The sequence below is a fragment of the Apus apus genome, chromosome 12, assembly GCF_020740795.1.
Source record: "Apus apus isolate bApuApu2 chromosome 12, bApuApu2.pri.cur, whole genome shotgun sequence".
NCBI classification, from domain to species: domain Eukaryota; kingdom Metazoa; phylum Chordata; class Aves; order Apodiformes; family Apodidae; genus Apus; species Apus apus.
The window spans coordinates 20,401,247-20,424,035 of NC_067293.1; the positions used below are offsets into that span (position 1 = coordinate 20,401,247).

A 22,789-nucleotide genomic window follows, 5' to 3' on the forward strand; every position below is an offset into this window, starting at 1 on the left:
TTTATAGAAAGGGAAGCTTTCATGTGCTCTGAGGGATCTCATGATGCATCTGCTGCTGGTTCAGAAGTAACTGAAATGCTAAGGTTAGCCTGGCACCTGTTTTCAGAGGTGTCAGCCTGAGAAAAAAGGAGGTTTAGTTTTATCATTAACCCATATCCAACATACCATGGAATGAAAGCTTGTGGAAATGGACCATCTGCCACTGGCAGTGTAGGGCCAGGCTGGTCTTGGGAGTGTTTGTTGTGGCTTCCCCAGAGCCAGCCTTCATGTCTGAGCCGTGAGGGGACATGACATGAAGTGGCTTTTCATAGGTGATGATGTACTAGCTCAAAAAACTGTTGGCTGTCAGTGAGAAATGGATTTGTGGTGGGCTCTGGGCTCTTTCATCAGCTCTTGTCCTTGCTTGGTTCTCCCCGACAGCTCTTCCCCCTACCTCAGGCTCTTGGAACTCTGCCTGCTCAAAACTTTACAGCACTCTGGAAAACGTGTCAGTAACAACCAACTGCAACTAAAGTTCTCTTCCTTTTGGAGATGAGTTAGTGTTTCAGCCTGGTTGGGACACCGAGATGCCTCTTCCCCTGTTTGCCAGCTCAGGGGTCACTGCACAGGTGCCTGGAGTACCTGCCCTCTCCTTGCCTCCCTGCCTTCCCAAAATGCCATTTCTCACCAGGCTCTGCCAACGAGGCCAGATGAAGGCACCAGTGTAAGTGTTCTTTACCGCCCCCAGCGAGAAAGGTCCTGGGTCCATCAGATAGTGTCTATACCACCACTGACTGGAGCTCAGAGGAGTAGGGCTCAGGGAGCAGCATGGACCCTCCAGCCCAGGCCTGTGCAGAGTCCCAGCCCACACCTTTCTCCCTGCACCAGCAGCAAGGTGCACAGCTTCTGCTCCCTGGTTTAGCATCCAGTACCACAGCACCTGGGGAAGGAAACTTTCTTCTCCTTCACTTCCATGTGCTGAGAATTTGCAGGACACAAGCAGGCAGGGCAAGGACAGGGTCAGCTCCCCAGAGCAGGAGCAAGAGGTTGCTACCAAGGGTCACCTTAACATGCAGGTGTGTATACTCCCATTGCATAAAGGACAAGAGCTTTCTCCTGCCACTGTCCCCAAAACCAAAAAGGTTAATAGAAATATATACACCTTTTTTGTACATGTTGAGCAGTTCGAGTTTAAGCTTCCTGGTTGACACGTACTCTTGCTGGTGGTAGGTTCCCCTAGAACTTAGTCCAGGTCAGTTTAGGCTTCTGCATTCTCACCCAGCTAGCCATGTTCCCCAGGAAGGGACTTCATTATTTTGAGCTTAATGTGTTCTTTTCCTCTTTTGAACCAAGAAGTATGCAAACACCACAACCCACACAAGCTTTTCCTGCGTCTTCCCATTCCAGTAAACACAGATTGGAGCTGCATCTCATAGAATGTTTCTGACCGATCAATACAGGGCTACAAGGGAGGAGCATGTGAAACCAGGTCCCAAAATGTCTAGAATCTCTGTTGAACCTCTCAGTTTTATCCAGTAGGATATTTTCAGAAGTGTTTAGACCTTAAGCTGGTTAGATGTTGTTCTGGTTTGGTTTGGTTTGGTGGGTTTTTTGGTAGCTGGGGAAGGGCCACAGGAGTGGCTCTGGTAAGAAGCTGCTCCAAACCAGCCAAGGAGCTGTTAGAGGGACAATAGATTAACCTCTGCCATTAACATACGAAAAAACAGCTGTAACACCTGAGCAGAGAAGGAGAGAGAGAAGAGCTGTGCTGGGGAAGGAAAGCGGTGCTGGTGGTTGGTGAGGAAGAAGGGTTACAAACTGTTTAGGAAGGACAGATGGGAGACGGGGTGGGGGTGTTGCCCTCGATGTCAAAGACCAGCTGGAATGCATGGAGCTCTCCCTGGGGGATGATGAGGAGGCAACAGAGAGCTTATGGGTTAAAATTAAGGGGAAGAAAGGCCAAGGTGACATCACAGTGGGGGTTTGCTATGCTTCGCCTGAGCAGGAGGATAATATAGATGAGGCACTATATAGACAGATAGGAGCAGCTTCGCATTCACAAGCCATGGTCCTCATGGGAGACTTCAACCACCCTGACATCTGTTGGAAGAACAATTGCTAAAGGCAAACAATCCAGGAGGTTCCTAGAGTGCAAGGATGATAACTTCCTTTTCCAAGTAATCAAGGCACCAACAAGGAGAGGCGCTATCCTGGATCTTGTCCTCACCAAGGGCTGATGAGGCAAGTTAAGTTCAAGAGCAGCCTAGGTTGTAGTGAACACAAAATGGTGGAGTTCAAGATCCTTAGGGCAGCAAGGAGGGCTCACAGGAAACTTACTACCCTTGACTTCAGAAGGACAGATTTCAGCCTCTTCAGGGACCTACTCTAGAGAGTGTCTTGGGATAACAACCTGGAGGGAAGAGGGGCCCACGAAAGCTGGCTGATGTTTCAGGATCACCTTTTCCAGGCCCAAGAGCGTTGCATCTCAATTAAGAGGAAGTCAAGCAGAAACTCCAAGAAGCCAGCATGAATGAGTAAGCAACTCCTAGAAAGGAGCTTCTTAAGAAAGAAGCTAACAGGGGGTAGAAGCTAGGGCAGGTATCCTGGAATGATTACAGAGAGGTTGTCTGAGCAGCTAGGGATCAGGTTAGGAGAGCCAAATCCCTGCTAGAATTAAAACTTGCCAGGGATGTTAAGAACAGTAAGAAAAGCTTCTTTAGGTATGTTGGGCAGAAAAGGACAACCAAGGAGAGTGTAGGCCCTCTCCTGAAGGAAACAGGCAAGGTAGCAACACAGGATATTGAGAAGGCTGAGGTCCTCAATGACTACTTTGCTTCAGTCTTCGCTGGCAAGTGCTCCAGCCTCAACACATTGGCCACAGAAGGTGAAAGCAGGGACTGGGAGAATTAATTACCCCCCACCGTGGTTCATGACCATCTAAAGAACCTGAAGGTGCATAAATGTATGGGACCTGATGGCATTCACCCACTGGTCCTGAAGCAGCTGGCGGATGCAGTTGCTAAGCCTCTGGTCCATCATATTTGAGAGGTCATGGCAGTCTGGTCAGGTTCCTGCAGACTGGAAAAAAGGGATCATAGACCCTATTTTTAAAAAGGGGAAAAAGGAAGACCCAGGGAACTACAGGCCAGTCAGTCTCACCTCTGTGCCCGGCAAGATCCTCCTGGAAAGTCTGCTAAGGCACATGGAAAACAAAGAGGTGATTGGTGACAGCCAGCATGGCCTCACTAAGGGCAAGCCATGCCTGACCAATCTGCTGGTCTTCTGCAACAAGGCTACAGAGATGGTGGATGGTGGCAGAGCAACTGACATCATCTACCTGGATTGGTGCAAGACGTTTGACACTGTCCCACATGACATCCTGGTCTCCAGACTGACAAGATATGGATTTGACAGATGGACCACTCAGTGGATAAGAGATTGGCTGGATGGCCCCACCCAGAGAGTTGTGGTCAATGGTCCAGTGTCCAAATGGAGGCAGGTGACGAGTGGTGTTCCTCAGGGGTCAGTATTGGGACCAGTGCTGTTTAACATCTTTGTTGGAGACATGGACAGTGGGACTGAGTGTCTTCTCAGCAAGTTTGCTGACAACACCAACTGTGTGGTGTGGTTGGCACCCAAGAGGGAAGGGATCCATCCTTGACAGGCTGGAGAGGTGGGCCCATGCCAACCTCATGAAGTCCAACAAGGCCAAGAGCAGGGTCCTGCACCTGGGTCAGCACAACCCCAGGCACACATCCAGGCTGGGGGGAGGATGGCTGGAGAGCAGCCTTGAGGACAAGGACTTGGGGTTGGGAGGAGATGAGAAGCTGGACATGAGCTGTCAGTGAGTGCTGGAGCCCAGAGGCACTTTGTGTTCTGGGCTGCATCACAAGAAGTGTGTCCAGCAGGGCCAGGGAGGGGATTCTGCCCCTCTGCTCTGCTCTGGTGAGACCCCATATGGAATACTGTGTACAGCTCTGGTGCCCTCAGCACAAGAAGGATGTAGACCAGTTGGAGAGGGTCCAGAGAAGGGCCACCAAGATGATCCAAGGGCTGGAGCAGCTCTGCTATGAAGACAGGCTGAGAGAGCTGGGGTGTTCAGCCTGGAGAAGAGAAGGCTCCAGGGAGACCTTAGAGCACCTTCCAGTGCCTGAAGGGGCTCCAGGAAAGCTGGGGAAGGGCTTTTCATCAGAGAAGATAGTGATAGGACAAGGGGTAGTAATCACGTCCTTAACGAGATCATAAATATTCATGAGGTCATGATATATGTTCATTATATTCCCAGAATGAGCATTGCTTATGCTAATTATTTCCCAAAAATAATTTACAATCTTCTCCGTCTCATTCCGCGTGCGTGATGCCGTCTGGTGGTCGTGGGCTGGGGTCTTCAGGATGAAGGCTCAAGATCTTTTTCACAGTGAACTTTTAACTGAAGGAAGCTTAGTTGAGTTGGTAACCTCCAGTCCTGCTGCAGCTAGACTCTGCTTAGCCAAGGAGAACTTTTGCACCATAGATAAGAGACTCCTACTCCCCTTATTTAAGGCATGCAGCTCATCTCAGCCTTCTGGTGTCTGCTAAAATGTCTTAGCCCTCATTTACCCAAGTCAATGTCTTAGTCTTAAGGACTTACTTAAGTTCCTTTTTTTTCTCTAGGCAAATCATTGTTTCCCTGCTTCCAAAGTAAACTCCAGGGAAATGCAGGTGTTCTTAATTGAATTAATCAGCTCAACCAAGCAGCTAATTTGGTGTCTAAGAAAGGAGGATCAATCTGATTCAGAGGGGGTGGTCAAACCAGGTGCCTGAAGCTTGTGGAAATAATTTGTTTTCAGTGTTTGTAAACCTGAATTCCTAACTCTTAAGTAAGATATAGCAATATGGAGTATTTCAGTTAGAGGGACTTACAAGGATCCTCTGTCCCTCACTGGTAAAGATTTAGGGTGTTTCATGAATCTTAATTTAAAGCACCCTGGTGAGTTTCACAGAAAAGCTGGTAAGGAAATGGATAGTGAGGACATTAGTTGTTCAGCTGCTTAAGAGAACTATCTCAAACCTTTGTGTATGTAATGTTTGTTAAAACTTACTGTTTAGAAAGCAATGCAGGAAGGAAAAGAGGAAGAAATAAGTGCTTAGGAATGAAAAGAAACATTTTTTTTAAAAGTGGAATTAAAAAACAGAAGGGCGAAAAAGCATACTCAGCAGGAAATATGAAATAGAGTAGAAGTAATTAATTTGTAAACTTTCCTCTTTTCCCCCTCCCTGATGACTCCTGCTCCGCCCACACCTCTTACAGTCACTGCTGAGATTCTGCTTTTCTGAAAAAGAGGAAGGAAAAGCCATCAGCAGCTGTCCTGAGTTCTTGGTGACAAAGTGAGTGACAAAAGGGAAGCATTCCTGAGTGATGCCCTGACCTGGAGGGAACAGGTCTGTTCTGCTCGAGGGGAAGAAGCTGCACCCTGAGAAGGATGGAGATGCTCGTGAGAGCAGCTTTGCTTATGAGTCCTCTTCTCCTCTGCCATGGTGAGTCCACAGACAGCTCTCCTGCTTGGGGCAGTTCCTTGCCAGGCACTGGTCTGTGTGTTTGTACAGGGGTGGCTCTCTTTTGGGAATAGAAATATGGGCAAAGCCAAGGTCTTTGCATGCTGCTGGTTTGGGGTTTGGCTGGTGCAAATCCAGTGGCTGTGAAGTGCAGCAGCACAGGGAAGCTCTGGGAACCTGCCCACCAGTCCAGTGATGCCAGGTAGATTGTGAGGGTTGTTTCAGGGAGCACTGCCAGCACCAAGCACTGCAGGCTGGTTAGTTCTTGTGTTCCTGGGAAAGAGAAGGTCTGAAAAACAGGAGAAAAGGGTAAAGGGGTGTCTATGGAAGCACAGGTTCAGGCCTAAGAGTGGCAAAGATTTACTGGGACAAAGGTGATAGACCTCATTTTTATAGGAAAATTTAAAGTTTGGGACTTCTTTGATCTGTTGTTTAAGTTGCTTAAATTCAACATAGCCTGGAAAAGCAGTCTGCTTCAGAAGGACAAACAGGCAGTGAGGGAGAGAAAATCATAAAACCTGTGGTCTGCTGTGAGCTTATGGTTCTTCTTGGGAAAGCCCTGGGGGTGACATGGGTGGTGGGGCAGACACCAGCTGGGACAGGCAGTGGTGACACTCACGCTTCAGATAAGCTCCTTCCCTCAGCTCTCAGTCACCCACCAATTCCAGTCCTGTGCTCTACCTGGTGTTCCCATGGGCAGCTGCTCACCAGGCAGGCAGGAGCACCAGGCTACGCTCATGGCCGTGTCCCAGCCATCTCCCATCTGTCCTCCTCACAGCATGGGGAATTTTTGTTAGCCCATCCCTGAACAGACCATTTTTCACCACCCAGACCCACTGCCTGTGTTTTTCACCTGGCAAATTCCTCTTGCTGATGATCTCACCACAGCTCTTTCACCCAGGAGCTGCCTTCACCACAGTTGCTTCTGTTTTAATTTTCTTTGTCCATTCTTCCTGCAGCTTTTCTGAACCTGACTGGCTCAAACGAGATCAAAGCTGTATGGAAAGGACCTACAACCTTGCCATGTGTCTATGTACCTGTAGAGGACTTTGTGCAGGAAACACTCACCTGGACTGTGGTACATGACCAGAACTCCGGCACCATCTTTCGGAGAGATGGCTCTGGTGACCATGTCCTTCTGGCAGAGTACAGGGATAGAGTCAGTGTCCTGAAGGACTCTCCAGGGAATGTGTCTCTCCACATCCTGAGCATGGAGATCTCTGACAGGGGAACCTACACTTGCCAGGTCACCTGGAGAGCCAACAACAACAGCCTGATAGTAAAAGAGATCAGTACCAAAGTGGAGGTTGTCAAAGGTAAAACCAAGAAGGAAGCTGCTGAGGAGAGGAAGGTTTGGCTCAGGAAGGCTTTTAGGGATTGAATAGACCAAGTAGGCAGTGACCACCTGCTTCAAACTCTAGCAAGAAGTAGCAGTAGGTCAGAGAGAGGAATTCTGCCCATGATGCTGTGCTTTTGACTTGCAGCTGGGGAGGATTTGTGGCCTCTCACTTACCAATTTGTCCCTGGCTTGATGGCTTGATGTTTCCAACACACACAGTGCAGAGGGGAAGTCTCTGGGATATTACATTGCTCCTCTTTGACCAAACATCACCAGCAGGTGTCTGATCTCCACTTGCCTGGGAAGTGGTGGTTGGGGGAGGAATGGATAAGGCCTCATCCTGCAGAGCAGGACTAGTGTAGGGGGTGGCACAGCTGGTGCAGGTACAGCTGGACCTGTGCAGAGGTGAGGAGAGGGAGCTGCCCCTCATCCTCCCAGGAGAGCCCTGAAAACCAAGTATCGGCAATAGTGTGGGCAGCAGGAGTAGGGCAGTGATTGTGCTGGGCACTGCTGAGGCTGCACCTCTAGCACTGTGCTCAGTTCTGGGCCCCTCACTACAAGAAGGACATTGAGGGGCTGGAGCGTGTCCAGAGAGGGGCAACCAAGCTGGGGAAGGGGCTGGAGAACAAGTCCTGTGAGGAGAGGCTGAGGGAGCTGAGGTTGTTTAGTTGAAGAGGAGGAGGCTGAGGGGAGGCCTCATTGCCCTCCACAGCTCCCTGAAAGGAGGTTGTAGGGAGGTGGGTGTTGGCCTCTGTGAGTAACAACAGGACTAGAGGAAATGGCCTCAAGTTGCCCCAGGGGAGGTTTAGACTGGATATTAGAAAGAATTTCTTTACTGGAATGGGCTGCTTAGGGAAGTGGTGGAGTCACTATCCCTGGAGGGATTCCAGAAATGTATAGATGTGGGACTTCAGGACATGCTCTGGTGGGCATGGGGGGAGGGGGGTCAGTGGTGTGTTGTTTGGTTGGTGGTTTGTTTTGCTTTTTCTTCTGGGTGAATGGTTGGATCTTAGAGGTCTCTTCTAACCCTGACGATTCTGTGAACAACTGGGGTGAGGGGGCCCTTCCCCAGCACAGCTTTGTCTTCCAGTTGCAGTGACCAAGCCCGTCGTCAGGGCGGGCGAGCTGGGGCTGGTGGTGCCAGCGGGAGCCAGGACCAGCCTGACCTGTGTGGCCAGTGGGTCCCCGCCGATCCGCTACCGCTGGTTCCGGGGCAGCCCAGGGGGGACAGCCCAGCCCCTGGGCAGCCAGGCCGAGCTGGCCTGGGCCCACCTGCTGCCCTCGGACGCTGGGACCTACTTCTGCCAGGCAGAGAACAGGGTCGGGGCGGCGCAGCGCAGCGACACCGTCCAGCTGGTGGTCACAGGTGAGTCCCCACAGCTGGGTGGAGAATATCTGGAGCCCTTCTGTAGTGGAGCAGAACTTCGAGCCTGCTTCCCCTCCCTGAAAGAGAAGAAATCAAAATGCTTTCACCCTCTGAAGCACCCCTCGTCCCTGGCACTGCCCCTCATCCCTGCCTTTCTGTCCTCTTTTATTCCCTGCTCTCACCCCCCTTCCTCCTCTCCAGAGGAACTGCACCTGTCTGATGCAAAACTGGTTTTGGGTTAAAACACATTTATTCCTCTTTTGGCTTTTTGAAATTCTCTCTGGTTGTGAAATGCTGCCTGTTGCAGTTCAGCAAGTTTAGCCAAGACAGCAGAACTTCATTTGGGCTATGAGGAACATATGAGCGGTAACTCAGTAGGTGACAAAATCCAACTGGCCCCAGTTCCCAGGGACTGGCCATGCATTGACTGGTGTCATTGCTTGTTTTCTGGTCTTGAATGAAGCTGCTCAAGTGGGAGGCAGAACAGGTGTCTCTAGTGGCAGATGAAAGAGATGGAAAAGCTGCTTCAGACCTGTCTGTAAACAGTAAACCCTACCACGGACAGTTGTTTTGAGGGACAGCTTGTTTTTGTGGGATGTGGGAATTCAGACCTGGGCTACACTAGGTTGGTCAGTTTCTGGAAACTTCGTATTTTTGGGTTATGTTTCACATGAGGCTATGGTGCCCCACCAGTCCCACAGTAGGTTGTGGCAATCAGCATCACGGACCAGAATGTTGACAATTGTTGACCATTCTTGCAGAAAAGAACCAAACAGACCTGGTGTTTGAAGGTACCTCTTGGACTCCAGGGGGCTCCACCACTATCACAGGTGTGTCTGTCTGTAGACATACATATATATATTGTATACATAGTCTGTGTATATATAGTGTGTGTATACATTATATATAGTCTCTATCTAATGTGTTTATATAGTACTGTATGTTCTCTCTATATATTCTTGCATCTCTGTAGTTCTCACTTCAAGAGTTTTCCTGTCTTCACAGCCTTGTAAAGGTGATGGAGACATTTTCTTCCAATCCTACAGCTAAAATCCCACATCTCCTGTTGCTAAAATGAGGACCAGGAATGCCCTGTAAGCCTTTCACCCTGTTTGTTTTGCAGATCTGCCTGTAACAGCAGTTACTCCCGAGAGTGGTGTGGGTTACCCAGAAAAGAATTACACAACTCAGAGTAAGTGGAGGGCAAAGCAAAGCTAAGAACAAGATGAGGGACCCAACCTGGCTGCTCAGCAGTCAGTACCTTCAGCCTCAAAATTAGTGTTCTGCCTTTTGGCTGCCAGTTGTATTAATGACTGTTCTCAAGGCACGTAGATGATTCCTGGTGACTTTTCAAAGACCTTGGATGTTTTTATTGGGGGTGGTAGGGAGGGGAAAAAGCCTTTATAGTTGAAGCATTACAGAGCTCTTGCTGTGTTCCTGGACAGCAGTCCATGTTGATATTTTCTTTGAGTGTCAAAGCTGGAAGAGCAGAAAAGCCTCAGTGTGCAACTCAAGCAGAGCTTCTGCACCTCCTCTAGCCTTGCAGTGCTGCAGTGGGTTTAAAGCTGTTACAAATGCCACTTCTCATTCCTTGAACAAAAAGCCAAGGCCCTTCCTTTCATGAGGTGTGGTGCAGCTCTTCTGCCCAGCCCACAGCCTCGGTTATGCTCAGCACCAGCAGACTCTGCCAGTTGTCCTTATGGCCACAGTCTTTTGGCAAGACATGTGCAGTGAGTCTGGCGGGCACAATGTCACCCATCAGAGCCACCTCACAAGGTGCTGCCAGGATGGGGATGAGCAGGGACAGGCACACAGAACACAGCCCTGCGTCCACATGGCAGGGCTGGCTGCTGCTGTCCTCAGGAAGTGGTTGGCATCACAGAACTGCTGCTGTGACCTGGGGAGCTTCTCAGAGTGCAAGTCTGCTGTGTTGCCCTAGATTCCCAGAGGACTCCCTTGTCCCTGATCTCTGTCATCCTGATCGCCTTGGCTTGCAGTGCTGTGGTTTTCCTTGTCATCTTCCTTATCGTTTGCATTAGAAAGCCCAAGGATGGTGAGTGGAACATTCTGGAAAAAATTAATGTGCTGTTTTACCTTGGAGGGGATGGGGCTGGAGCTGTTGTCTGGCACCTGCATCATCCAGGAGCCTATAGAGAAGTGTGTGGCCCAAAACGGGTAGTGGAAGATCTACAGAGGCCTTCTTATGGAATAAGGATGCAGGATATATTTCCTGAAGGCTTCTGCCTTTGCTGCAGTAAGAATAGCAAACACCTGACCAAAGGCTTTTCTAGAGCCCCTTGCTCTCTAACAGCACTGGGCAGCATATGGAGAACACACCAGGGCTTGGTTTGGGGTCTTGGCCATCATTTTCTCCATGTCCCTTTGTTCCTTTAATTAGCTTTCTAGAGCTCCATGCTACCAAATAAGAGTTATTATTAAATGCTCCTTTTGCCTTTTTTTTTTTTTTTAAATAAATCCAGAATAACCACTTTCTAAATTGTTCTTTATTGAACATCTAATGAGTAGGAAAATTGTGGGAACTGGGAACTTCTGGTTTCTAAACTCAACTTGGTCGTTGACCTTGGGCCAGTTATTTTGACCCAGTTGTGCTACATCGGGGATATGGGTTGTTTTCATTTCACCCATCATGATCTCTAAGGTTCCTATTTTTTATTCTGTCTTATATCAAAAGGAGACAGAGCAGACATTTATTTTTTGAGAATATAAATGCCAATTATTGACACATTTCTGATTATTCTTTTCCAGCTCAAACCTATGAAGTAAAATTGTGAGTATAACCCTTCATTTTAAAGATATTAGATGTTAGGACCCAGGTGGTGGATGCGAGTTGCATTCTGCTCACTATTTACCATTCCTCCACCACTTTTTAATATATAATACATATTTATCTTGCAAAGATCCGTTGTCTGGTTGTACCATTCCAAGAAATGGGGGTAATTCTTGTGTTGCTTACATACATTCTGCTGCCTCTGAAACTGTTCTAGGCTGGAGGCCATGCTTGCTGTAATGTCCAAGGTTCTCTTGCCACCTGGAAGCAAAGGACAAGAACACTGTCATAATCCAATTGCCCAGGTTTACATGGGTTTCAATCAGACCATAATATTGTTGAAAATCTTGATGGTTGAGTTGCTTTTTCTACTCTGGTTCCAACTCTTCTTCCATATTGTGTTTTGTCTTCAGCCATAATTTGAAAGGAGCAGCTTCTTCAAGGTGTGAAAGCACAGGTCATTATGAGGAACCCATCTCCTGCACTGACAGCAACTATGTGGTGGAGCCTATGAAAAACAAAGGAGCTGAAGAAATAAATACACAAAAGAATGAATATGAATGTGTTGGAAACACCCAAGAATCTGAATATGAAGTAGGGGACACTGCATGAGAACTAACTGTGCTCCACAGGTTGCAGTCTGAAGAGTATCCAGGCAAAATTTATCTTTCTATTCACCTTTGCCCCTGAAAAATGGGTTCAACAAGCAGTTTTTGCTCCTTGCAAAAAAAATTTCTGAGCCTTAACAACCTCTGCAGTGAAAATGCAAACCTCTCTGGGAACTTCAGCTGCAGATTGCTGTCTAGATCTTCTGGTTTTGCTTTCCTCAGCTCCCTGCCACCACCTCTGTAGAAGAAAGCCCTCTGAAAGCCAGTGTATACAGACCCCAGGCCAGGAGGGCTGTCCTGAGGTGACTGCTTTATGTGACCAGAGGATCTGCCTTCACAGCCTCGTATATGGTAGCAGCACCAGCACCAAGGGCTGCTCAGCATCGCCAGCACCTTTCAGTGCTGGCCTGCAAATCAGTGTTTCCCATCCCTCCCTTCTACCTGAAGTGCTGCACAGGGTATCCTAGATGTGAGAAAACCCTTAAAGAAACACTGAAAGCCAGAAGCCAGGATAAAACCAAAAACCTTACCTAGGGCAGCAGTATAAGAAGAAGAAATGTCCCCTGCAGCCCTGGTGTTGTGGAGAGTGGTCAAGGTCTTGGAAACCTTCAAAATGAAAACAAAAAACCAGCAGCTTTTGGTGGTGATGGTGGTGGTGATGGTATCTTGGAAAAAAATGTCAACATGTACATCAAGGAAAAAATGAAAATCATTAAACTTGATGACTGTAAACTGAATAGATGTTTTCATAGTTCCCTCTATTTTGCCTGTGAAGGTGACTGTGCATGAGTGTTGGGGTGTGTCCAGGAATTTTGCTCCTTCATGAGAGCAGAGGAATTATTGTGGATCTGCTGGAGTTTGGGGTATGCTTTGGATGTGGGGTTGGAGGATGTGTGTAGGCTGTAGCAGCCACAGTTTAGGGAAGAGAAGATGTAAGAGTTGCTGCTGGTCCAGTGTGAGGTTCAGAGCTAATGAAATGAGATTGTTAGGGGGTGAAAGAAAATTAGTTGTTCTATGAAGAGTGTAAAAAGTCAGTGAAGGCTGACAGTCCTTCCTGAGCAGGAGGGAGAGAAGGGGAGGAAAACCCTTCCAAGAGTATTGCAAGGCACGCAATTATCACCAAAAGAGTTTTCCAGAAAACAACAGAAAAATCATGGCTGAACAGTGTGTTAATGTGATGACAAATCAACAGTGTTGACGTTTTCTGGGAAACTATTGTGGTTTCTTCATCTTTCAAGTCTAGATGAGGCTTCAGTTTTTGGAGCTCTGTAGTAATGTTCTCATTCTTTAAAAAAGGCGGTGGTATTTTGTTTGGTTTTGTTTTTTTTTTAAAAAGGGTGTTTTTGCATGTGTTGGTAGGGAGGGGATGGGAAAGGAGTGTTACAGTACTGGGAAGCAACCCCACCCCCCTGACCTCCATCCAAGAAACCAACTTATTGCAATGGGAATATGGGGCTTTCATGCTGGTCACTTCGAGCTGTGAGACTTATAGAAATTATGCTTGGGAGTGTGTCATGTCCAGTGTGTGGAAGGAAGGTGGGTGCCTGCAGGGACAGGCTGCAGGATTAATTACCCACCTTACCCTCTGGTAAAAAAGAAATGGGCTGACTGTGTGACTTGGGGAGGAGAAAACTAGCAGCTACATCTCTTCTTCAAGGAGAGAATGATGTCATGTCCACCACTTTTGAGGAACCACGGTTGTTGGTGTTTGTTTTGGCTAAATAGTAATTTTTTTTATTCTGTATAATTTCTGTTTCAGGAAGTCCTACATGGCTGCTTCAGAAAGTAGTCACATCAACAGTTTCAGCTTGGGATTTCAGCTTGTTCCAGGGCATGTTCCCCAAAATCTAGCTTCTTTTAAAGTCTTTTGCATAGAAAATAGTTTGCTGGGACAAACTTCTATTGCCGGTCATGGACCAGGTGTGCAAAAGGCTGGTTTTAAATAATCTCTCTGAAAATGGACTCACATCCACTCCTTCAGTGACATTGCTTGAATTTTAAGAAGTCTTTGCTTGCTTTTAGGCAGGACTCAAACAGAGCTGATGGCTTCTTGGTGTCAGAGTGGGCAATAGGGCACAGGCAGTATGACCTGGTACCACGCTAGTAGCTTCAGTGAGAAAGTCAAGAAGAAAAGGCAGCAAAAATCAAGTTTCCAGTATAGCAACAAGGATTAGCTCAGCCAGAATGGGTGGTGTTGCTGCCTGTGTGGTCTTCCCCAGCAGGATGTCACCTGGTGGTATCTTGTAGCCTGGAACCTCGCAGGCAGGTGTTGCACCAGGTCTCACCACACCACATTCAGCTTTTTGCTCCAGGCTGCTATGCTTGCCACAGGCAAGTTTTCCTGCAGCAACAGGCAGAGCTCAGCAGATGGTGCAAATGGTGTAACATGAAGAGTGGGTGACTCTGGCTTGGTAACCTCTCATTTCTCCATGCACCTTCTCCATGGCCCTGGTGGGTGTAACTGTACTGCAATGGGGCACAAATTCTGGGCAGCTGGTAGGAAAACTGAGCTTTTGCAGGGAATTTTCTGTTGCAGAAGGGAGCAGGATGTTGTTTTCTTATTGTCTTCTCTGCACATTTTCAGAAAGAAAAAAAAAAAAAAGAAAAGGTGTAAAAGTGGCATCCTGAGTTTTCTGGTCCCAGGCTCATATTGTTTGGCAAAGAAACTAGAGCTGGTTGTCTTTCTCACTTGGGTCCCAGACTGACTTGCTGAGAAGGTGAACGGGCTCATCCTTGGAGAGTCTGTTGCTGCAGAGGTTGGTCCATGCATGTGGTGTGAGAGCTGAGTGTCCTCAGCAGGAGACACTGCGGAAGCAGAACGGAGCATCAACCAGCTGGTCTCTGCCTCGTGCTCCTGGGCGGTGTGAGGTGAGTCGATGCACTCAGACTCCTGCTTTTCCATGTCTTGATGCCAGGTTTGAGCCCTTGTGGTACAATGGAGAGAGATGCTGGGCACTCTGCTGAGCGGTATCATCACCCACAAACCGGAGGGAATCCAGTTCATGCGTCACAAGCATCCTCAGGTTCCCTTTCACTTGCTACTGAGTGCTTGACTGTGTAGGCATCATAAAGCTCATAAAGTTGCATTCATAAAGTGAATGCAACTGTGGAAGAAAAGAAAGAAAAAAGAAAAAATAAAATAAACAGATTTATGAAGAGCAATAAAAAGCATCTCTAGTCAGAAAAGTCAAGAGAACAGTAAGAGAAGTGGGTGGGGACAGGAGGATATTAAATGGAACTGGAAAGATCCTTATGTCTTTGTCCATCCTTTACCCTTCACCTAACTTGGCAATGAAATGGACTCGTGATATTTCAAAAAGAGGATCCTAGATGACAAAGGACAGAAGAAAGGGAAGTTTCCTTCACTTGTGTTCTGGTCCCAGGAGTGTGGGGGTCTCTCGCCAAGTGCAGGGAAAGGAGGATGGAGCTGCAGCCTTGGGCAGTGGGAGGAGGAGTGTGGATGGTGGTGATTGGGATGGCTTTCATCAGCTGCAACGGTGAGTAAATGCTTCAGTGTGTGAGAGTAAAAATTAGAGTATTAGGAGGGTAGGGAAAATCTTTTTAGCTACATTGTGTTAATTTTTTAAAAATGCTGCTCTGGCATGTTAACTTACAAAGCAGTCTTTGTGGAGCTGGAACATTAATTCTTCTAGAATTGAATAATGTGTTGGGGTTGTTCTGCTAGCATGGTCCTGGGAAGAGGAGCTATGAGACCAGGTGTCAGCACACACATGGTTTCCCTTGGTCTCTCCTGAGCTGCTGCCTCTCTAGATGCATTAAGAGAGGTGACACTGGAATCTTTGCTTCAGTTCATACGCCCATGAGGCACATGTGCCACTCCCAGGGTACAGATGACACTGACACCAGCATAGGAAGGTTTTGGGAAACAGGAGAAAGGTGCTTCAACAAGTTGTATAAGGAAGCACAGAATTGCTCCTGGGATGTGGAAAAAGGGGTCGAAGTATGTTCCCCATTTCATCACCAAAAAAAACCAAACCAAAACAAACCAACCAGCTTTGCAGATATCTGGATCTGCCTCTTGAGCCTCTTAGTGTGAGTGAAGGCAGCTGAACACAACCCGTGCTTGGGGAGGAGGGGAAAGGGGGAGCAGGATAAGGGGGCATAGGTAAAGCTGAGCCCGGTCCAGCTAAATTCAGGTGATTTGGTGCTTACAAGAGGCACTTCCCAGAGGAGCTGTGGGCAGACAGCTGGAGAGGCTGGAAGAATGTGCTGGCTACCACAAAATCTGCCTCCTCTTCTCCTGTGCCCATTGGAGTGCTCAGCAGGGTGTTTCTCTGGGTGAAGCAGGTGGGGGCCAAGAGATCTAGCTCAGATCTGGGGGTCTCTAAGGCTAAAGCGCAAAGCTTGGGTTTAGTCCACCATTCCTGGTCCAGGTCCAGTGCTTCAGAGCAGAGCCTAAAAGGCTCCTGCCTACATGGCCCTTCAGTGCCACCAGAGCAGCTGGTGCTGGCAGGTTGGGAAGGAAGATGCTCAACTGCTTCAGAAAATGGGCCATAATATGAGAGTTCAACATTTTGTCTGTTATCACACCTTACAGATAACACAAATCCCTCTGATCATCATCTAATCTCTAATGTGACCCTTCAGGTTTTTACCTGGTTCAGCTATATTTCCCTTTGGTGGGAGAATTCATGTTGTTTGTCTGGAAGACTATAGCCCAGTTTAGGAAGTGTCACTGGGAGTAAGTACATCTTTTAAAAACATTCTTTTGGGGATTTTTATTTTTCTGAGTTTCCCCCATTCCTTGCAATCAGCTCTTGTTGAAATTGGTCACATACAGAGTGCAGCTGCTCCACAGGGAATCAGTGGATGCCAGCAGCTATTCCATGGCACTCAGCAATGCAAGACAACATGGGGGAGATGTTTAAACAAAATTGTGTCCAGATGAATACCCTGGATAGCAAACATACTTGAACTTGAGTGCACCAAAACCCTTGAGGCTATTTCTGAGCACTGTTCTAAATAGCTCCCACCCTTCTGAAGTTTTTATCAGTGGGAGCCTGTGAAAAGAGCAAGAAGAGAGATGGAAAAGCTTTAAAAATGCTCGAGGAGTTGTTTGCCTGGGATGTGAGATGTGAAGAAGAGAGCTGTGCCTGCCCTCTCAGCTGGTAAAGGAAAACCAAAGCTCCCTGTCAGAAACAATCTTCCAGGAGGCTCACCCCAGCAGCGGCCTCAGCTGTCCCATGGACACAGCTCCTCCTCCCACCCTTCCTTCCATATAGAAGGTAGAAGTCAACACTGCCAGTGGGGTTGTCAGAGCATCCTGTGTCACTGGGGGGAGGCCCCTGCTCTTTGACTCATCATGTGCAAGTGTGAGCAGAAAGCCAAGATGCAGGATCAGGCTGTGAAGGCTGGGGTGAGAGAGCAGGAGCAAAAGGTGCTCCTAAAGGCCTTGCAAGGACTGAAGCTGTGATGCTGCCACCAGGAGCAGGATTTGTGCCTCTCCATACCAAGAAGGAATTGAGAACTGGCAAGTGTCCAGAGAGAAACAATAAAAATAGCTGTGAAGTCAAAGCAACTGTTGACTTCCTTACGGTCAGTGAGGTGGGGACAGGCCCTGGTTTGGCTGGCTGTGGTCCACAGCACATCTAAGAGGTGCCCACATGCTGTCTTCCACAAACTAGTGATTCCTATCTGCCTAAGGATGTTCTCTTCTGCTGCTTTCTTATTTCTTCTCTTCAACTGTTGTTCCCTGCAGCCTTCCTGGATCTGTCTGGTGTCCATGAGATCAAGGGCACATGGATGGCATCCACCACTTTACCATGTACCTACATGCCCTCAGAAGGTTTCACACAGCAAACGCTCACCTGGAGCATAGAGAGGGACTATAGCATCTCTACCATCTTCCGGAGGGATGAGTCTGGTGACCATATCTTGTTGTCCCAGTTCCGAGACCGGGTCAGCGTCCCAAAGCACAGCCCAGGGGACATCTCACTTCTGATCGAGAACCTCGAAATCCCTGACAGTGGACACTACATCTGCCAAGTCATCTGGAGATCTATAAACAACAGCTTGATAACAAAGGATGTGACCACTATGCTTAAAGTTGTCAAAGGTAAATCCCTGCTCTTGTGTAGCTAGCCTAACCCACAGAGCATGTAGGAGCAGCAGCTGGTGGGAACAGGTTTTCACACCATAATCCTGGCTGGGTGTTGAGGCACTCTCCTACTTTGCTGTGTTAGCCCTTCTCCGTCGGTGGAGATGTAGGAATGGATGGGGGCAGGTGGGTCACCTTGATCTGGAACACTCCAAGGACCACTTGAACCTGAGGTGCTTGAGATGACATCCAGATCTGGTTTTGGCTGCAGGTAGCCAGCATCTCTGTAGCTAGTGGGACCGCACGTGGGTGTTGTACTGGCCAATGCTGCCGTATCCCCTCCCCAGCATCCTCAGTCTCTCTGCAAGGGGGGCACCCACCAAGCAGAGCGGGACTTGCATGACAGGGCAGGTGTAAATATGGTGTCATAGCTGGTGTAAACCTGGCTTTGGGCACATGTGAGATGAGCTGGACCTGTGCAGAGGTGAGGAGACAGCGCTGCCTCTCCTCCTCCCAGGAGAGCCCCAAATGCCAAGCAACAACTGGGGTGAGGGGGCCCTTCCCCAGCACAGCTTTGTCTTCCAGTTGCAGTGACCAAGCCTGTCGTCAGGGCGGGCGAGCTGGGGCTGGTGGTGCCAGCGGGAGCCAGGACCAGCCTGACCTGTGTGGCCAGTGGGTCCCCGCCGATCCGCTACCGCTGGTTCCGGGGCAGCCCAGGGGGGACAGCCCAGCCCCTGGGCAGCCAGGCCGAGCTGGCCTGGGCCCACCTGCTGCCCTCGGACGCTGGGACCTACTTCTGCCAGGCAGAGAACAGGGTCGGGGCGGCGCAGCGCAGCGACACCGTCCAGCTGGTGGTCACAGGTGAGTCCCTAGAGCCTCCAGCTCCTCATCGCCGCTGGATCAGGCTGATGGGGGAGTTTCCTCTTTCATAGCAGAATCAGCCTTATAATTTTAATTGTCTCTTGGCTGCCACCCAGAGAGGAAACCAAAGGGGCTGGTGTCCTCCCTGCAGTGGAGTGACTGGTCATGGCAGAGGGCAGGAAAATGTCCCCAAGTCCCTCTGGGACCAGGATGGCTCCTGCCCTTGCTGTGTCTTGCTCCTACCTTGCCCATACTGCAGACAGGGCATGGGGACACAGTCTGATGACCAGTCTTTTCCACAGAGTTCCCAGCCACACAGCAGCCCAGCCCTGGGGCTGGCTGGCACAGCAGACCCCCCCTTGCTCCTCGAGGCAAGGAGCCCCAGCAAGTGCCCACAGGTCGATGCTCTGGGCTGCAGGGGAAGGGTTGCTGGGACAAATCTACCTGACATTCCTTCCAGGCTGCAGGTCCTCTTTGCAGATGGGATGGAAATGGTCCACCCTGTCCCCCTGTGTGGGCAGCTGGGTTGGAGCCTCCCTGGTACAGCAGCAGAGACAGAACTTGTGGGACCATGACCTGAGAAACCAGGGGCTGGCACAGCCTCCACAGGGGCTCACCTGAGGCAAGAAAACCAGCTTGGGGGCTTGCCAATGGCAAACCAGACCAGCCAGGGAGTCACTGTGGGGGAAATAAAGTGAAGAAGGTCCTGTGGGAACCTGGATGAGCCCCAGTGAGACAAAGCCAAAGCATTCCCTGGCCATGCAGTACCCAGCCACAAGTGACTGGTGCCTGGAGACCTACTCTGCTGGCCAGGGCTGCTGGGGGGGGTGGGGGAGCCGAGTGCCACAGGCCTCCTGCAAGCCGTGCTCATGGAAAGGGGGCAGGCAGCTTCATAGCAGAAGTGACGCCAGCCGAGGGGGGAAGGGGATCGGTGCCGTCCCACTGCAGCCCCTTCAGCCTCATCAGCCTCATCATCCTTCACCCTTCGGCTTGGCAGGTCTGCCCGCAGCGCCGACAGTCTCCGGGGGGGATGCCGCTCCGGAGGGCCCCCCCATTGCCGCAGGTGAGCCGAGAGTGCTGGGAAACGCAAGACTGGCACTGGCAAGGGCAGGTTGCTGAACGCTGTCTGCAGACCAAACACAGAACGTGGCTGTAGCAGGGAAAAAGCCCTAGCCTGTCAAACATCGCTTTATCATAGAATCGTTTTGGTTGGAAAAGACCCTTAAAACCATCGAGTCCGACCGCTAAAAACCCAGCCGGGTTTTCTCCAGGCAGGAGCTGCCCTTCCGGGCCCCCATCCGCAGACTCCGGAGTGCGATCACTGCCTGAAGTTTGCTTTTTGTTCCTGCCCGAGAGGGGCTGGAAACGCCCCCGCTGACCCAGCCCCTCGGAGCTCCCGCCTCAGGCGGCGGTTGCGGGATCAGCTCGGTCTAACGCACTTTCACAGCCCGGGCTGGGTCCGCCCCGCGGTCACCCTGCAGCTCTCGGGCCCGTCCCCCCTGTCACCCTGCAGCTCTCGGGCCCGTCCCCCCCTGTCACCCGGCCGCTCTCCCCCGCAGGTGCCCCCCGGGCCGCCCCTGCCCTCCTGGCCGCGCTGGGCGCCGCGGTCGGGGCGGTGCTGGTCGCGCTGCTGCTCCGGCGGCGGGACAAGGAGCGGGAGCGACGGGGACGCGACGGGGACGGTGAGTGACGGGGACACGGTGGAGGGCAGCCCCGGTCCGAGGGGACGGGGCGGACTGGCGGGCTCCATCACCCCTCTCTTCCCCCGCTTCTACCCCACCTCTTCCTCCTCCGTCTTCCCCCTCCCCTGCTCCAATCCCAGCCCCAGCTGGTCTCTTCGAGGAAGATCCAGGGTGGGGAGGGCTATTCCTGAAGGTGGGAATATCTGGGGGTAGCTGGGTTTTTTTCTTGTGACACATAAAACATGTTGATGTATATCTTTGATTCTGCTTTTTCTCCAGAACCTCTCTATGAAGTTGCTCTGTGAGTATAATTTTCTCACCCAGGACGTTAAGAAAACTTTGACGGCATCACAATGATGCCTGTTTCCAAAAAGCCTCTTTTTGCTCAGCCAAAGGTTCCTTTGAGTGGCGGGGGGAGGACCTGAGTACCTTGACAGTCCGTTTAGTTTGCAGCACCAGAACGTCACCAGCGCAGGGCAGGAGGTGCCGAGGGGAGGTCTGTTCTATCGTGGGCCGCGATGAGAGAGATTCTGGGTGCTTTGCTCTGCCCTGCAGATGCTCTCTGTAGTAAACTAGTCTCTGGAGTAAATTCCACCATTATTTCACATCACAAAGGACAGGAATTCTCAACTCTTCCCTTGACATAAGTTCCTTTGATACACGCCTTTCTCTTTAGGGAACACATCCTAGTGCTTACCCAAGGATTACTGGGTGCAATTCCTCTTTGTTTACAGTTACACAAATGTATCTTCTACCTTGTCCTAATTTCAGCCTTTAATCCCTTCATAATATTTTCCCCTTCAGGGACATGCCTGAGCCATCTGTAGCCTCACACGATGCCATTTTTCCCAATTACCACTGGTAGTTACTTTCTAAAGGCTAGACAATCTGCTGGTAACATTTGAGTATAATATGATAATGTCATGAGATTTTATGGTATCAATGTTAACTATGAATTTTTGTGTAACTGCTTATTGTTTCTTTTTGTTACTTATCTGTACTTATTTGTTACTTTATTTGTGTTATTTGTTACTTCTTATTTGTTTCTTTTTGTTATTTTCTAGTGTCTTTCAGAGCCTCCCAGACCTTCACTATATTAATGTAAATGTTGCTGTTCCACATACTTAGTGCTAGATCTTGTCTTTGACAAAGATGTAAATCTAATTATTTCTGAATTCTGATTTTGTTGTCCCTTTCAACAATGTCTCTGTTGTTGCAGCCACAGCACTACAGATGACACAAGGCTGGAAAGTGATGTGGAAGTCCCTGTTAAGAGCCTGCACAGGGAGACAAAGACTGAAACACCTAATGACACGTCTACCATGAAAGACAACAGCCACCACAGCGTGTACAGCCAGAAAAGTCCTGAGTATGAGAACCTTGTGAATGCAATGGAACAGGAATATGAAATAGAAACAATGTAGTAGAGTACCAGATTTTTCACATGAGCAGCCATGCAGGGCTGCAGATACTGAGTGAACTTTACTAAAGGAAACTCTTCTTCCTGTTTGCCTTCTGCCCTGATCAATACAGCAGCCTCACTCTTTTCTGCATAACCTCCTTGTCAGTCTGGCAAATGAGGCCCTGCCCATTGGTGCAGGCCACTCAGCCAAGTGGTTGTCTACCTACTTTCACAGAGCAAATCATTCCTGAGCAGCCTGAAAGACCAAGGTGAGGGCAAGTGGATCTGAAGGAGCAGGAACACGGATGCTTTTAGCCTGCAAACCAAGATGTAGCTGGTGCAATGCTGCTGGCCAATGACAGCAACAAGGTGCACCTACAAGTGCATGGTCCCCTGTTGAGACATCCCAGACTGTGAGGAGCCAGGGGCTGTGCTGGAAGTGGACTTTACAGCTCAGTGAATACTGGTGGTACATCCTGCTTGCCCTTGAGGTTTTTTTGTTGCAGCAAGATAAAGGGACCGTGGGGGGAGGGGGCAGGGGTGGCCTGGGAGTGTGATTTTTGCTGCCAGACTGGAGTTCATTGATAGGGGAAGAGGGAATGTGCCTGTAGGTGATGAGCCTCTAACTACCACCCTCTAGTTTCCTCCTGGAAAAGTAGAACTGGTGCTGAAGGAAATGTTAGTAGGTTCTTTTTACAGTGTGGGGGCCACAGGCATAATAAAATAGAGGGAAATTTGAGGCATTTGGAGTAATGACTGAGCAAGGGACTGAGTCAATCTGTCTGGTTACATCAGATATATTAATTTTTTGACCTATGTTATTATGGAGATGCTCTGAGTACTCGTGTATACTGTGTCTTGAAAAGTGCTTGACTAGTGCAATGTATTTTCTTTTCCAGCACAAATACAAAAGGCTTCAAAGGATCTTGTTGCATGTGAATTCTGACTTCCTTGGTATTTCACCATCAGTGCTTTCATTTTTCTGTTGCTTGTAAATTTATGCTTTTTCTCAGCCTTCTGGTTTAATTCTGCAGAACAGGCAGGGGTAGAGTCATGGCCATGGTTTGACTTGGAAGTTTGGCTTGAGTTTCCCTTTAAAGAGGAGAGGACAGGAGGAAGGCATCCAGTCAGCCCACATCAGACTCCTCACAAGAATCCACCTCACCACAGC

At 49.3% G+C, this 22,789-nt stretch overlaps 2 protein-coding genes across 6 annotated transcripts; both read left to right on the forward strand.

Moving 5' to 3' along the window:
• The first annotated feature begins 5,307 nt into the window (after positions 1–5,307).
• On the forward strand, positions 5,308–12,306 carry LOC127389689 (V-set and immunoglobulin domain-containing protein 4-like). Of its 3 annotated transcripts, XM_051630427.1 has the most exons (8): positions 5,308–5,496; positions 6,474–6,830; positions 7,944–8,219; positions 8,981–9,049; positions 9,343–9,411; positions 10,159–10,272; positions 10,986–11,007; positions 11,421–12,306. In XM_051630427.1, exons 1-8 carry the CDS (start codon positions 5,442–5,444, stop codon positions 11,617–11,619), a joined length of 1,161 nt encoding a protein of 386 aa, XP_051486387.1. In that variant the 5' UTR covers positions 5,308–5,441; the 3' UTR covers positions 11,620–12,306. The 3 variants fall into 3 exon arrangements, 2 of the variants coding, with proteins under 2 accessions (XP_051486387.1, XP_051486386.1); XR_007890697.1 differs by having other exon boundaries at positions 10,159–11,007; positions 11,421–11,494; XM_051630426.1 differs by lacking the exon at positions 11,421–12,306 and having other exon boundaries at positions 10,159–11,159.
• Positions 12,307–14,976: 2,670 nt separating this feature from the next.
• On the forward strand, positions 14,977–22,542 carry LOC127389690 (V-set and immunoglobulin domain-containing protein 4-like). 3 transcript variants are annotated; one of them, XR_007890698.1, is made up of 7 exons: positions 14,977–15,112; positions 17,335–17,691; positions 18,259–18,534; positions 19,532–19,597; positions 20,094–20,216; positions 20,496–21,317; positions 21,436–21,512. XR_007890698.1 is itself a non-coding variant. In XM_051630428.1 (7 exons), exons 1-7 carry the CDS (start codon positions 15,037–15,039, stop codon positions 21,638–21,640), a joined length of 1,125 nt encoding a protein of 374 aa, XP_051486388.1. In that variant the 5' UTR covers positions 14,977–15,036; the 3' UTR covers positions 21,641–22,542. The 3 variants fall into 3 exon arrangements, 2 of the variants coding, with proteins under 2 accessions (XP_051486388.1, XP_051486389.1); XM_051630428.1 differs by having other exon boundaries at positions 20,496–20,517; positions 21,436–22,542; XM_051630429.1 differs by lacking the exon at positions 20,496–21,317 and having other exon boundaries at positions 21,436–21,630.
• Positions 22,543–22,789: the final 247 nt, after the last annotated feature.

What these genes read in the sequence shown, in the direction of transcription:
- LOC127389689 (XM_051630426.1), top strand. Translation starts at nt 5,442, where the DNA reads ATGGAGATGCTCGTGAGAGCAGCTTTGCTTATGAGTCCTCTTCTCCTC. An exon ending in GGGCTCCACCACTATCACAG is followed by an intron (nt 9,050 to 9,342) that starts GTGTGTCTGTCT and finishes TTTGTTTTGCAG; the next exon opens with ATCTGCCTGTAACAGCAGTT. An exon ending in AAAGAATTACACAACTCAGA is followed by an intron (nt 9,412 to 10,158) that starts GTAAGTGGAGGG and finishes GTGTTGCCCTAG; the next exon opens with ATTCCCAGAGGACTCCCTTG.
- LOC127389690 (XM_051630428.1), top strand. Translation starts at nt 15,037, where the DNA reads ATGGAGCTGCAGCCTTGGGCAGTGGGAGGAGGAGTGTGGATGGTGGTG. An exon ending in TATGCTTAAAGTTGTCAAAG is followed by an intron (nt 17,692 to 18,258) that starts GTAAATCCCTGC and finishes TTTGTCTTCCAG; the next exon opens with TTGCAGTGACCAAGCCTGTC. An exon ending in ACGGGGACGCGACGGGGACG is followed by an intron (nt 20,217 to 20,495) that starts GTGAGTGACGGG and finishes CTTTTTCTCCAG; the next exon opens with AACCTCTCTATGAAGTTGCT.